This window comes from Asterias rubens, chromosome 5, assembly GCF_902459465.1.
Source record: "Asterias rubens chromosome 5, eAstRub1.3, whole genome shotgun sequence".
NCBI lineage: Eukaryota > Metazoa > Echinodermata > Asteroidea > Forcipulatida > Asteriidae > Asterias > Asterias rubens.
The window spans coordinates 6,092,663-6,107,147 of record NC_047066.1 but is presented as its reverse complement, the minus strand read 5'-3'; the positions used below and the strand labels follow the sequence as shown (position 1 = coordinate 6,107,147).

Sequence of the window (14,485 nt, the reverse complement as noted above, 5' to 3'; positions counted from 1 at the left end):
ACCTCCGAAATGTTTCGATCGGTGTCGTAAGGGTCTGAGGGAAGGATTTCACAAAGAGTTCAGACTAGTCTGATCTCGTGTTAGGTCGAGTCACTCGTCCTAACTTGGGACTAGCCTTAAGTTTGTAATACCTCCTAAATGACTAAACCTAAGTCAGGACTATACAAATCATCAACAGGTTCGTGCGAGGCTTAAAACTGTCTAAACACTATGTTCTTTCTGAAATATAAAATCATAAATGGAGAGTCTGAATTGTAGAACGAAAGTCCTGCGCTCGTTACGAAGGGTGCCGGTTTCTCACGAGTGCCTCTACATAGCAGTTGATGCTGACCCGAGGCAAGTTTTTTTTATGAACAAAGTTTTAATGTAAGTCTTTCATTCATTCATTCATTCATTCATTTATTCATTTAGTCATTTAGTCATTTGTTTGTTCAGAATTCCTATGAGCGGTGTACCTGTCAAAGATGGTCCATGGTTCATTTGACGTAGTAGTTTGGTTGGTAACCTTATTCTGGTATTAGCTTACTTTTGATTGTGCTTAGCTGCTTAGGGGCCTTTCATGCGACGCCAATGACGTCACGCAGTGGCAGGCACCTTGTTTGAGTTCTTCCTCCATGGTTTGAGGAACCCGTTGCAAGAATGGCACATATTCTGAAGGTCGATAAGAAGGAAACTTTTCTAACTGCAACGTCACAGCCCTAGTTTTGCCAACCGAGGTTTAAACTATGAAAAGCCATAAATGCAACGCAAAAACAGGTAGCCATTACAGTTTGTAAAAATGTTACACAATAAGCATTAGTGATGAATTTGTTGGAAACAAAGCAACAAATCATAGATGTACAGCTTTTAATTTTTTTTTTGAAGTTTGCAGACGTGTTTGGATCTGTAACAGTATCTGTTAAAGCGATTCGATTCATTCGGCCGGCCATGCCAACCAGGGCGGTTTGTTTATCAACAATATTGACTGATCTAGGGGGTGCTTTAGTCTTTGTCTTTGACCATTGTTTTCCCATTGTAACCGGGTAGATCTTTTAGGCTGTGTCATTATATGAATGTATAGGTGTAACAGTGGTTTGGTTTTCATATGTATCAACGATCTGTATAAGTTATGTATATAAATTGTAATGCACAAAAATGCAAAAACTCAACTTGTCAACGTATACAGTTTTTGTAATCAACTGTTTGAAATTTATCTTGACTTTATAACTGCACCATGACATTGTGAGAGTCCTGTGGTGGATTTCGCAAAGAGTTAATACTCGTCTTTTATCTCGAGTTAGGACGAGTAACATAGGACCATCCTTAAGTTGTTTGATAACTCCTTAAGAGTCCAAGGACTATAGTCCTAAAATTAACTTTGTGAAATCAACCTCTCTTCATAAAATCGTTTACTCGTATGAAAACAGGACGAAGAAAGAGTTTCACTTCTGCCTCATGAAGTCTGGCACCATTGTTTATTTTTGTCTCCATGTGACAATGAGCTGAGCAGGAATTAGTTGCAATGGAAATATTCCGATATGAAGCTCTTAGGGTGTTATTGTTCATTCAATAATTATGTAAAGGAGAATGGACGAGAAAGTGTAGATTCGTGAAATGCACAAGCCGAATGGTTAAGTAGAATGGACGAGAAAGTGTAGATTCGTGAAATGCACAAGCCGAATGGTTAAGTAGAATGGACGAGAAAGTGTAGATTCGTGAAATGCGCAAGCCGAAGGGTTAAGTAGAATGGACGAGAAAGTGTAGATTCGTGAAATGCACAAGCCGAAGGGTTAAGTAGAATGGACGAGAAAGTGTAGATTCGTGAAATGCACAAGCCGAAGGGTTAAGTAGAATGGACGAGAAAGTGTAGATTCGTGAAATGCACGAGCCGAAGGGTTAATGAGAATGGACGAGAAAGTGTAGATTCGTGAAATGCACAAGCCGAAGAATGGACGAGAAAGTGTAGATTCGTGAAATGCACAAGCCGAAGAATGGACGAGAAAGTGTAGATTCGTGAATAGAATAAACGAGCCGATTGGTTAGGAGAATGGACGAGAAAGTGTAGATTCGTGGATAGAATAAACGAGCCGAATGGTTAAGTAGAATGGACGAGAAAGTGTAGATTCGTGAATAGAATAAACGAGCCGATTGGTTAGGAGAATGGACGAGAAAGTGTAGATTCGTGAATAGAATAAACGAGCCGATTGGTTAGGAGAATGGACGAGAAAGTGTAGATTCGTGAATAGAATAAACGAGCCGAATGGTTAAGTAGAATGGACGAGAAAGTGTAGATTCGTGAAATGCACAAGCCGAATGGTTAAGTAGAATGGACTAGAAAGTGTAGATTCGTGAAATGCACGAGCCGAAGGGTTAATGAGAATGGACGAGAAAGTGTAGATTCGTGAATAGAACAAACGAGCCGATTGGTTAGGAGAATGGACGAGAAAGTATAGATTCGCGAATAGAATGCACAAGCCGAATGGTTAAGTAGAATGGACGAGAAAGTGTAGATTCGTGAATAGAATAAACGAGCCGATTGGTTAGGAGAATGGACGAGAAAGTGTAGATTCGTGAATAGAATAAACGAGCCGAATGGTTAAGTAGAATGGACGAGAAAGTGTAGATTCGTGAAATGCACAAGCCGAATGGTTAAGTAGAATGGACTAGAAAGTGTAGATTCGTGAAATGCACGAGCCGAAGGGTTAATGAGAATGGACGAGAAAGTGTAGATTCGTGAATAGAACAAACGAGCCGATTGGTTAGGAGAATGGACGAGAAAGTATAGATTCGCGAATAGAATGCACGAGCCGAAGGGTTAAGTAGAATGGACGAGAAAGTGTAGATTCGTTAATAGAATGCACCAGCCGCAGGCGAGTACATTGTCGTCACGAATTTAATCTTTAGAGTCTATTCTCTGACTTAAACTATATATTTCCCCTAATCTTTGTACTTTGTTAAACGACGGTTGGTCACATTAATAACTATTTTGCAAGATTTATAAGCATGTTATAAAGTGCTTTACTTACATTATCGAGTACAATGTATTGTACAGTTTAACATTTTGTTTTTACTAAAGAAATTACTTCAGAAATTTAATTTAAACTGTTTCAGCTGTGTTTCACATCATGTTATTTTTGGAAAGACAGTGATTTTCAAGTTGAACTATCACTTTCTATTAAACAAATATTGACTTAAAAATACGACTCCCGAGGATTTCCCCGGAGCATGCGCTTCGGGAAAATGGAACGGTCCGGGGATCACCGAGGGAGTCGTTGTTTTAACCATAGCACTCGGAAGCAGTCACTATTTGTTTTATAACACCCCCAACAGACTATTTATCATCCTTGTACACGTCACGCTCGTTCGCGCGTTTCAGATACACAGAGCACAACTGATTGGGTTCGACGTGGTTAGAAAGACGTCTGGGTAGTGCACGCCGTTCGACAGTACCCAGACGTAACGATGCACTTTCACACGGCCGCCGTTTCTAGTAAAACCAAGACATATCATGTGACGCGCTCTAATAAACCAATGAAAAGGCAGAATGTTTGTAAAGGGTGTTATAAACACAATTGTGAAACCCTTATGGTGTGATTAAGTACAAAGGTGAAATATATCTCTCAAGTGTATGCTGATAGTAATTGTGAACTGTCAGATCCAAAACAGCCCATACAGAGTGCTTTTGATAATAAAATAAATTTGGACTAATGAGGTCAAAGCATTAAAACATAGCTTTAAAACACTGCACAGGCTTGCTATAATGTAATACCCACAATAATTGTTAACACAAAAACTCATACTTGGTCACGAGCAATGGAGAGCTGTTGATAGTATATAACATTGTGAGGAAAGGGCTCCCTCTGATTATGAAGTGACGTAGTTTTAAAGAAAGAAGTAATTTCTGACTATGATATTTGAATTGAATTTGAGACCTCAGCTGAGGTCTTGAATTCAAGCATGAAAGCACACAACTTGTGCGACGAGGTTGTTTTTTTCTTCCACTAATCTCTCGCAACTTCGACGACCAATTGAGCTCAAATTTTCACAGGTTTGTTATTTTATGCATAGTTGAGATACACCAAGTGAGAAAACTTGTCTTTGACAATAATTACTAAAGTTGGCAAGTGCCCTTAAAGTACAAAGAACACGACAATGAACTATGTCCCTCAAGTGTGTACTGTTAATGAGGTCAAAAGCCAGCTTTTAAATGGCTTTAAAGACACTGGACACTATTGGTAATAATCAAAGACCAGTCTTCTCACTTGGTGCATCTCAACTACCTTTAATATAATAATAATAATTTGAATGCACAGACTCGAGTAGCATGCTTGATAGGTCTTGATGGGTCCGATAATCCAGTTACGATAACGATGTGATATCGCAGGTCCAGGAAACATGACAAGTGCGACGAGGTCGACTCTTTGATAAGCTGCTGGGGGTAATCAATTATTTGACCTTATGAAAAAGCGTATAATGAACCATGCAACCTCTTTTCGGTAATGACTACAGAATTAATCTAAACGATAGTTGGTTATGCCATCAACACTTCGACTGTACACGTCTTGTCTCCATGCGTGACTCTTGTTACTTACTTCATACTAAGCCTTCCTTCCTACAGTTAAGTTTTTGCGAGCCATTATGGATTTTCTAGCTGGTATGATATTGAAAGGCATAGTTGCCATCGCATGCATTGTGGTTGGCGTACTGTATGGACATTGGTACAAGAGACACCTCGCCAATCGTAGGTATTGCACAAGCGATCCGGTTCTTAAAGGGAAGACAGTATTAATCACAGGTACGTTTTGAAGACAGCCGTGAAATATATACGGTTACATTTTTATGAGTTGCTAATTTTCTTAATGGATTAAACTTACAGTTGTTGATAATTGTTAATGGTTTAAACAGAAGGAAAGAGCAAGGCGTGCTGGTGTTGTTTTATTCATCGGGGCCCAATTTCATAAAGCTATTTACCGCATAGCACAGTTTTGTGCTTACTGTGCCCAGTAGCAATTATGTGCTTATTTTAAAGCGTATTTCACCGTGGAAATCTCAGGCTAACAGAAAATTGCATCTTCACCTTGCTTTGATACGTCACTGATGTGCCAATCGCGGGTTAGCAAAGATTTTACCCTTTCTTACGGTATAAACAGCTTTATGAAATATAGACATTATGCTTTATGCTCCAAGAGCACAAAACGGCTGCTTACATATTTTATGAAATTTGGTCCAGTGCCCAAATTCACAGATCTGCCTTGGCACACAAACTAGTAAGCAGGTAAAGCAATAGTGCTTACTGGACCAACCCAAAACCTTGTCTCATCTGTGACTGAGGGTAGACCCATACCCTGTTTATTATTGCTTAGCAGAGAATGTATTATTGTTAATTTTGTTGTTTTTGTTTGAGCAGCTCCATTGGAGTGTTCTGGTTCTAGTTCAAAAGCACGAAACTATTTTTTTTTAACGGAATTTTAATGTTCCGAACTACAAGGTTTTTTTTTATACACTTTTCGTTGGCCATAAACATGAATCCTTACTCATTGTGAATGAAGATGTGTGTAATATGTAGAAGTTTTAGCTTCATTAGTCGTCAAGTGTTTTAGAAAGAAAACAAAAGTGAAAATCACAGAGTGATGTTTTCACGAGAGTTGCGTAAACTTCGGTACTATAAAAATAATGTACGTTGTACATTCTAACAATAAATTTCGTCTCCTGAGACTCGTTTCTCAAAAGCTACGGCACATCAGCAAGAAATATTTAAGGGAAGCTTTCTAACATCATTGTCTTCAAACTGTTTTAGGTTAGGGTAAATCAGTGGATATTTTGTGTTGTGTCCTACAAAATGTACCCCAACCCTTTTGAAATGAGGTAAAGACATGGTTGCTTGGTTTTGTTTTGAAATCTTGAAGGGTCCGACTCCGGTATCGGTCGGGTGACGGCATTGGATTTGGCCCAGCGAGGAGCTCGGGTCATCCTCGCCTGTCTCAATCTACAGAAGGCCGAAGACGTAGCGAAGGACATCAAGAGTAGTACGGGTAACTCGGATGTTGTGGTCCGTCATCTCGATCTGTCCAGCTTGCAGTCGGTCAGAGAGTTCGCCCAACAGATCATTGAAACTGAAGACAGGCTAGATATACTAATAAATAATGCAGGTATATGTCCACTGTTAACGTAGTTCTAAGCATGCACACATTACCAAGAACAATGGGTTTTATATGGTAAGTCTGCTGCCACCAAGTGTCCCAAAAGTCCCCTTTTGTTGTCTGCAGCCATTAGACCGAAAACATATTCGTTAGTAACTCGATTTTTTTTTTGCAAAAACAAGTGAAACCCTTTACGTTCTGTCTTCAGCCGGCCCGATCAACATGGTCTGACCCTTTAGGTAGTTGACTCATGGACTCATACCCAATTACGTTTTTAGAAAACACATTCTACATAGGCTTGTGCACAAAAAACTGCAGTTTTACTAATTACAAAGTTTAAAATATTAATATTAATTGTTAATTTGGGGTTATAAACAATAGCGTAAAGAGCCTTTAATTCATAAGGTAACATTTGTGATTCGTACATCTAGGTGTTGCCTATGTCCCTCCCGGGACCGTCACACGGGATAACTTTGACTACGTCTTCGGCACCAACCACTTCGGTCACTTCCTCCTCACAAACCTTCTCCTTGATCTACTTAAAAAGAGCGCCCTCAAACGAGTCATCGTGGTGTCGTCCTGTTTCCACACAGTATCGCCAAAGCCGAATATGACTCGGGAAGACTCGGCCGTTGGAAATTTCCTGTATCCGCACTTGCGGGAATACGCGATAAGTAAGCTTGCGAACACACTCTTCGCCCGGGAGTTGGCAAGGCGAGAGGCATCTAGCGGGTTTGTTTCTGTCTCCCTTCACCCCGGGGTTATTTTATCACCGCTATGGAAAAGCAGCTTTTCAAGTGGGTCAATATCAAGAATGGTGTACTATGCCCTGTTTCCGTTCATGCGGTAAATAATACTTTTTTTTAACGATTAGATGTGTTAGTGTGGATTGTGTTTGATCAATCAATCGAATTTTTTATGTTTTTAGCCATTGTTTTATTAGTGATGATCTTACAAACCATAAAGGTGCATGTATAGTGATAGAAAAACCATATTGATAAGACTTGAATAACTTGAACAACTTTTCCCACAGGGCTCTGCTCATCGACGAGACGGCTGGAGCGCAGACTACGCTCCATTGCGCTCTGGATGAATCGGTGGCCAAACTCTCTGGGAAGTACTTTGATAACTGCGCGGAGTATGAACCGTCGCCATTCGCTCAAGACGACGAGCTCGCTAAGGAGTTATGGACAGTCAGTTGTGAAGCTACTGGTCTCAAATATTGATATTCGTTTGTCTTAATACTTAAGAGTCAGTTCAGGTAAATAATTGACATACTTGCTCACGGTCAAAAAATGAATTTTGTTGATACTTTGTAGGTGGAAGGGCCTTGGGGTGCAAGTAAACAAAATTGCATTTTCAATTCCATATATAGCCCGTTGCCATGGTTACGGCTCATTTCGTTTTTTGTTTTATTTGGACCCAAGTCCCTACCATCCACAAAGGATTAAAAAAATATTCATTTCTTTTTAAATATGGACACATATGTCAATATTATGTGAAATAACCCTTAAAAAGGCATTTTTTCACGTTACGGGGAAAAAAGTCTAGTTTACAATTGCAGGATACAATTGCCCAAGTTTGTCTCACCAGATATGAGAATACCAATGTTGGCCCTAACCACAGCCGAAAGGAAAATTTTCTGAAACCCCTGGCAAGTTGACATTTTGGGGTCCAAAAATAGGGTTAAAATGGCGATTTTGCAAGTTCTAAAAACATACTGTAATAAACGATGCAAAAATGGCACAAGGGTGATATTCAAAGCAATAATTTTTTTTCTCAAGGAAGGCCAAGGATGATACTTTGTAGTGATATACAAGGTTTTTTGAAAAAAATTTGCATTTTGGTGGGGTGGAGTTGTAAATATGAGCTAAAAACCAGTTTTTCAGACCCCAAAATCGGCCTAAAATGGCCAAAAAGCAAAATGAGCCGTAATGGAATTGAAAATGCAATTTTGTTTACTTGCATCCAAAGGCCCTTCCACCCACAAAGTATTTAAAAAAATCATTTTTTTACCGTGAGCAAGTATGTCAATTATTTACCTGAACTGACTCTTAAGTTTTGTAATAAGTTGGCATCCACCACTACGTATTTTGTATATGGCCACGTGAACCCCTCTCGACCAATCAGATTGGATAAATTGTCTTGGGTACTTATGAACAAATTAAAAAACACGCTTGTGTATACGTCGACATTTTGTTTTGATCCAGATTCGTAGTCTTGCCAAGTCCCTCGAGCCAGCTCATGTTGCGCCCTCTACCGGCGACTATACAAAAACCAGCGTCCCGATTCGAGACTATTCTCCTCGTGGAAACAGTGGAGGGAGTTTGTATTATTGCTATCAGTGGTTGGGGTTGAAATGTGATGGTTTAATGCATTATCTGCGGTCCCAAAGTCATAGTTTAACGGCTTTAACAACTACAAATATCATGTCGACCAGTACAAGAATAGTTCATATTGTACAGATCTACGGAGATCATTGTGTGAAGACATTGATTGTTTTTGCATGTAAATTATTACATGCGAATTGTATTCAGTAAAAGTCAGTTTGCAATGTCATCGTGTTTGCTGTTTGTTTTGTGTATGGAGCATTTACTATATAACCATTGGCCTAAATGTGGTTGTATTATCGCAGCCATCTTGTTTCTGCAAGGAATGTCAAGTAGTCTACTGAGACTTATAGAAACATCAGTGACAATCTACAGTAAGACAATAATATTCAAATTCAACTAAAGGTTTCGCATGAACAAAACGCACACTGAACAAACTGATGAAAAATTTACATAAAAGCAACGGCTTGACAAGTTTTTTTGAACACTATAATTTGCCAACTAGACCAATTATTTTCCAATCCATTATAAGGTTTCAACATATAAAAATTAAACGAGCCAACCACGAGCTTTAGGCTGAAACACAGTGAGAACAACACCGAATCAACGGTTTACTTTCCATCAATGATTTCGACGAGCACATTTATGATATTCCCTACAATCCACGGTGGAATAAAAACATCTATGGTTTGAACGTGCAAGAAACAACACATACCAAGCGGACTATCTCAAAGTTTTTTTCTCAAAATTGAGAGGAAAGCAACCCTCATTGGCTTATAAAATATAAATGACCCAACGATGTTTTAATTTAAACGTCCTTGAAATGTGTAGCGAACCTGTAGCATTACCATTTAGAGGAAAGTTATACTTTATAATAAAACATTCTTAAGTCCCAAATCGCATTTCCACTTTATGTTCCGTTGTTTTACTGTCCTCTCTAACAACGTTCCTTTTATAAAGAGGTCATCAGCGAGCAGTCTACGCCTGGAGATGATAGTTCTAAGTCCCAGCAAAGAGCAAGGCATCTATGACCACATAGGTCGTTCGAACTCCTATAGATTTCTTCCCATGGAGGTGCCCGGCCGGCCCGGCCGCGAATTGTTTTTTTCCCAGACGACATTGCAACACGTGTTTCCCCTTTCCGTCAAAACCGGTGTCAGATGCAGCATGAATATTCATGTATTTTATGATTGCAGCGAATACCCAACGACCGAACATTTCCCATGTCATTCATGATATGCACTAAGCTTGTAAAAAGAGAATCGCGAATGTGTTCTGTCGACCAAGGGCGTTTAATTTACCTCAATGACGGTTTTGCACGGGGCGGACACAACTGCATAATGCAAAACTGTCCGGCGAACATTATTGCATATGCCATTATGTCCTCCGGATAGTATTGCATAGAGGACATAATTGCATGCGACACCGACTCATTCCGTCAAAATTACATCATAATGAAATTGGCCTGCTCTTTTACCAAATCATTGCAATGTCGTTTGGGGGAGAATAATATTAGCTGCCCGGCCATGGTGTTCCTCAATGGTCACAGCGACCTTGATAACTATCGACTGTACAGGCAAACGAATCCGCACCGCTATTTATAACTCGGCAAACTCGACTGTTCGCGAGATGCAAACATTAGGTTGCGTAATAATACGTTATATAGACTGTGCACGAGTATACCACTATGGAACACTGCATGTTGCTATTCGAGTGCTAAAAGCTGCACGCCGGATTTCTGGTAACTCAACATTATATAAAAAAAGTAAAAGCCTCTCGAATAGCTGGTGTTTACGATGGCTTGCCTGTCCGCAACCATCAAGTGGGTGCTGCCGATTTTGGTAGCGTTGTACGGGGTTTATTATTGGCAGATAATTGCTAGCAGACGGTATTTCACCAGTGATGTGGTACTCGACGGGAAAACGGTGATCGTAACAGGTAGGCCTCCCTACGTAATCAGCGCAATAGCACAGTGCTCCGTGTGGCACACGCAGTGAACACGGGCTGTGAGTTACGTGTTAGAATGTAATCGGGGCATGCAATGAACAAGTTGGCGGTATATATGGCCAACCCTTTACTTCCGATGCCCCACACGATTCTGTTTGTAGTCGCCGATATCGTAGCCCGAATTACTTTCCGGAACATGAAAAACATTCATTGACTTGCCCAGTCTCTCCGGACCAACATACCAAGTCGATGTTTCGCCATTGACCGGTAAATACCCAAAGTTGAGCAACTCTAGCACATGCTGTTTTTATATTAATTCACAATGAACATGTTTTCAAAGGACCAACGTTGTTCAAGATCTTTAAAATATCCACTAAGCTGGACACTTGGACTATATGACTGATCAGGACTGGTAGACTGGTCTGAGCATGGAGATAGCGGGCAGACGTGTAAATTGTGTTTTGGAAGACCATTGGGAAGACTTGGCTATGAGGCCGTGGCGGCTCCGGCTGTGGCTGCGGCTTCCACTGAGCGTGCAGCACTTCAACGCTCGTTCATGTGCAGTCAAGCCATAGCTCAAGCCACTCATTCGTAAAACTTGTCTGGGGAACAGAATCTCCATACCATCCATATGTATCGAGTGAGGTGCCATTGCGTTGGTAAGTTACATTGTTTAAATGTTTTGTTAATTATTGATCGACTTAAGCCAAAATTGATCAATATGATCGACTTGAAAATTTTACTTTAATATGTTTTGATTGTTTGTTTGTTTCTCTCTCCCTGTTTCCCCGCTTCTTTCAAAAGGAGGTAACTCTGGCATCGGTAAGACGACAGCTTTGGACTTGGCTCGGCGAGGAGCTCGGGTCATCCTCGCCTGCCGCAATCTACAGAAGGCCGAAGACGTAGCGAAGGACATCAAGAGTAGTACGGGTAACTCGGAGGTTGTGGTCCGTCATCTCGATCTGTCCAGCTTGCAGTCGGTCCGAGAGTTCGCCCAACAGATCATTGAAACAGAAGACAGACTAGATATACTAATTAATAATGCAGGTAGGCACAGTGGTACTTGAAACAATGTCGGCAACTTCTAAATATTACTGTCGACAAAGTTTGTTTAATTTAAAATTGTTCTAGACCACACTAGTGGGTGTACATCTCCAGTTGCTCATAATCCCCTTCTTTTGTATTGTTAAATTAATACCCTTTTAAATAATATGCATCTGCTTTTTTGTTTTCTGGTTCCAGGTGTTGCTGCCATGAAAGCAGGCGCTGTTACCAAGGAAAATTTTGATTTTGTCTTCGGCACCAACCACTTCGGTCACTTTCTTCTCACAAATCTCCTCCTGGACTTGCTGAAGAAAAGCGCCCTCAAGCGGGTCGTTACTGTATCTTCCATGGCTCAAGGCTTTGCCCCAGAGCCGAACATGACCCGAGAAGACCCGAATGTAGCGAGCTTCCTGTATCCACACCTTAAGGACTACGATATTAGCAAACTCGCAAATGTCCTCTTCGCCCGAGAGTTGGCGAGACGAGAGAAGGCTAGTGGGCTGATTTCCACCTCCAACCACCCAGGGGCAATTTATACACCGATTTGGAAAACTACCATGGGCAACTTATCGCCTATACAGGGTGCATTGTACTATGTGTTTTCTCCATTAATGTGGTAAGTGTTATTGTTAAGAATTTAAAGGTAGTTTCTTACATGAAACAGAAAGTTGCTGGCTACATCGTATTTCTTTGTAGAATTTAACGGATTCTTCAATTCTTTCTTGAACCATAAACTTATCACTACACATTTTTTACTTTTACAATGTATACAGGATGGTATTTATCGACGAGACAGCTGGAGCGCAGACTACGCTCCATTGCGCTCTGGATGAATCGGTGGCTGAACTCTCCGGGAAGTACTTTGATAACTGCGCGGAGTATGAACCGTCGCCATTTGCTCAAGATGACGAGATCGCCAAAGAGTTATGGACAGTCAGTTGTGAAGCCACTGGTCTCAAATGTTGATACTCATTTGTCTTTAAAGGAACACGTTGCCTTGGATCGACGAGTTGGTCTATAAAAAGCGTTTGTAACCGTTTGTTATAAAATGCATATGGTTAGAAAGATGTTTTAAAAGTAGAATACAATGATCCGCACAAGTTTGCCTCGAAATTGCGTGGTTTTCCTTTAACTGTGCGAACTAACACGGTCGGCCATTTGGCCGACCGACGACGAGGTAAAAGGAAAACCGCGCATTATTTCGAGGCATCCTTGTGTGGATCTTCACACGGCCAAAACAACATCTTTCTACCCACAAATGCATTTTATAACAAACGGTTACAAACTCTTTCAAAGACCAAGTCGACCGATCTAAGGCAACGTGTTCCTTTAAAAGTATTAAGTTTTATAAAAATGCATCCATCTTACTACGTATTTTGTATATTTCACATGGCCACGTGAAACCCTATCGATAGAGAGGAAACAGTGGAGGAATTCGTTTTATCTTATCAGTGGTTGTGGTTTAAATGAGATGGCTTCATATAAGGCCTTTCATTGATCCTAAAGTAGTGGACACTATTGGTAGTTACTCAAAATAATTATTACCATAAAACCTTACTTGGTAACGAGTATTGGGGAGAGGTTGATAATATAAAACATTGTGAGAAACGGCTCCTTCTGAAGTGAAGAAGTTTTCGAAAAATAGGAATTTTCCGTGAATTTGATTTCGAGACCTCGGAATTAGATTTTGCGGTCACGAAATTAAGCATCTGAAAGCTTGTGACAAGGGTGTTTTTTTTCCTTTCATTATTATATCGCAACTTCGACGACCAATTGAGCTCCAATTTACACAAGTTTGTTATGTTATGCATATTATTATGTTGAGATACACCGAGAGGACTAGTCTTTGATAATTACCAATAGTGTCCTCTAAACAACTACACATATCATATGTTTGTTTGTTTGTTTGTTTTTTATTTCCAAATATCACAATAAATAATCATAAAACATACAAGACAAAAGAACAAAGGGTGATCAGAGAAGGGCACCAAAGGAAAAGCCTAGGCTTGTATAGAGCCTGGACGACCCTTTATAATATAAATTAATTGGTTTTAGTTTATAACAATAACAATGTTGACTGATGAAATAAAAGTACAGTGAAAGGTATAATGCATACAGCAAAAAATAACACAAAACAATGTTTATTGGTAATTAAACTGTTTTACACAATTTGTTTGCTATGCACCCTTAAATACATATTGAGAGTTGATAACTAAAAGGAAAATTAACAGGAACATAATTACTTAAGAAATTACAAAACTAGATAAACTGGAATGGATAATCATAGTTATTATGTAATAATGGTTAATGTAGTTACGGGTTACCTGTCGATCAGTACAAGATAGTTTATGCACCTTTGTGAACTTTGACAAGACAATCTGCACTCACAGCGGAGTCCATTGTGTGTAGACATTGATTTATTGCTTGTAATGTATGCGATTTGTATTATTCAGTAAAAGCCGGTTTGCAAAGTCATCGTCTTTGTTTGTCTTTGTTGTCTGTGGTTTTTTTTTTTATGCATGAAGCATTTCACAACATAGGCTTATTGAGTGGTGGAAGCATCGCAGCCGTCTTGTTTTTTGTTTTGGTGTTTTTGCAAAGAATGTCAAGTTGTCAACATAGTATGACCATGGAGCTATGAACCATGACATGGTTTTGTAAAAACACCAACAGTGGAACGCTGAAAGGGTGCTGCAGTGTTTTTTTTATTCATTTAAACGATTAAACATGACTTTTTAACTCTGAAATATTTTTTTCTATTTTTTATTAAATGCGCAAGTATTTTAAAAATGGTTTTCAAGAGATTAGGGGAACCCACCCCGCCCCTAAAAGGGAGCCTTCATTTGCATAAACGTGACGTCATGTCGGTAACCCGAGCCGTCGGGCCCCCTGGCTGTGTGCATATAGAGACGTGTGCACTGTATGGCCTGGTACCTAGGCGCGTGTAGTTAGGGACCAGACTCTTTTTGCCGACGATATGTTTGAATTCCCGACGTGACGTTGATGGTAGGGGGCGGTAACAATCCACAAAAGGGGGGGGGGGCA

General features: G+C 40.0%; 2 protein-coding genes across 2 annotated transcripts; both read left to right on the top strand.

Annotated features, from left to right (window-relative positions):
- Window positions 1-4,021: 4,021 nt before the first annotated feature.
- LOC117290100 (retinol dehydrogenase 12-like) lies at window positions 4,022-7,345 on the top strand. The gene is made up of 4 exons (XM_033771354.1): window positions 4,022-4,774; window positions 5,886-6,128; window positions 6,551-6,965; window positions 7,153-7,345. Exons 1-4 carry the CDS (start codon window positions 4,618-4,620, stop codon window positions 7,343-7,345), a joined length of 1,008 nt encoding a protein of 335 aa, XP_033627245.1. The 5' UTR covers window positions 4,022-4,617.
- Window positions 7,346-10,175: 2,830 nt separating this feature from the next.
- LOC117290706 (retinol dehydrogenase 13-like) lies at window positions 10,176-12,406 on the top strand. Its single transcript, XM_033772238.1, has 4 exons — window positions 10,176-10,387; window positions 11,201-11,443; window positions 11,639-12,056; window positions 12,214-12,406. Exons 1-4 carry the CDS (start codon window positions 10,246-10,248, stop codon window positions 12,404-12,406), a joined length of 996 nt encoding a protein of 331 aa, XP_033628129.1. The 5' UTR covers window positions 10,176-10,245.
- Window positions 12,407-14,485: the final 2,079 nt, after the last annotated feature.

What these genes read in the sequence shown, in the direction of transcription:
- LOC117290100 (XM_033771354.1), top strand. Translation starts at nt 4,618, where the DNA reads ATGGATTTTCTAGCTGGTATGATATTGAAAGGCATAGTTGCCATCGCA. An exon ending in GAAGACAGTATTAATCACAG is followed by an intron (nt 4,775 to 5,885) that starts GTACGTTTTGAA and finishes GAAATCTTGAAG; the next exon opens with GGTCCGACTCCGGTATCGGT. An exon ending in GCCCTGTTTCCGTTCATGCG is followed by an intron (nt 6,966 to 7,152) that starts GTAAATAATACT and finishes CTTTTCCCACAG; the next exon opens with GGCTCTGCTCATCGACGAGA.
- LOC117290706 (XM_033772238.1), top strand. Translation starts at nt 10,246, where the DNA reads ATGGCTTGCCTGTCCGCAACCATCAAGTGGGTGCTGCCGATTTTGGTA. An exon ending in GAAAACGGTGATCGTAACAG is followed by an intron (nt 10,388 to 11,200) that starts GTAGGCCTCCCT and finishes TTCTTTCAAAAG; the next exon opens with GAGGTAACTCTGGCATCGGT. An exon ending in TATACTAATTAATAATGCAG is followed by an intron (nt 11,444 to 11,638) that starts GTAGGCACAGTG and finishes TTCTGGTTCCAG; the next exon opens with GTGTTGCTGCCATGAAAGCA.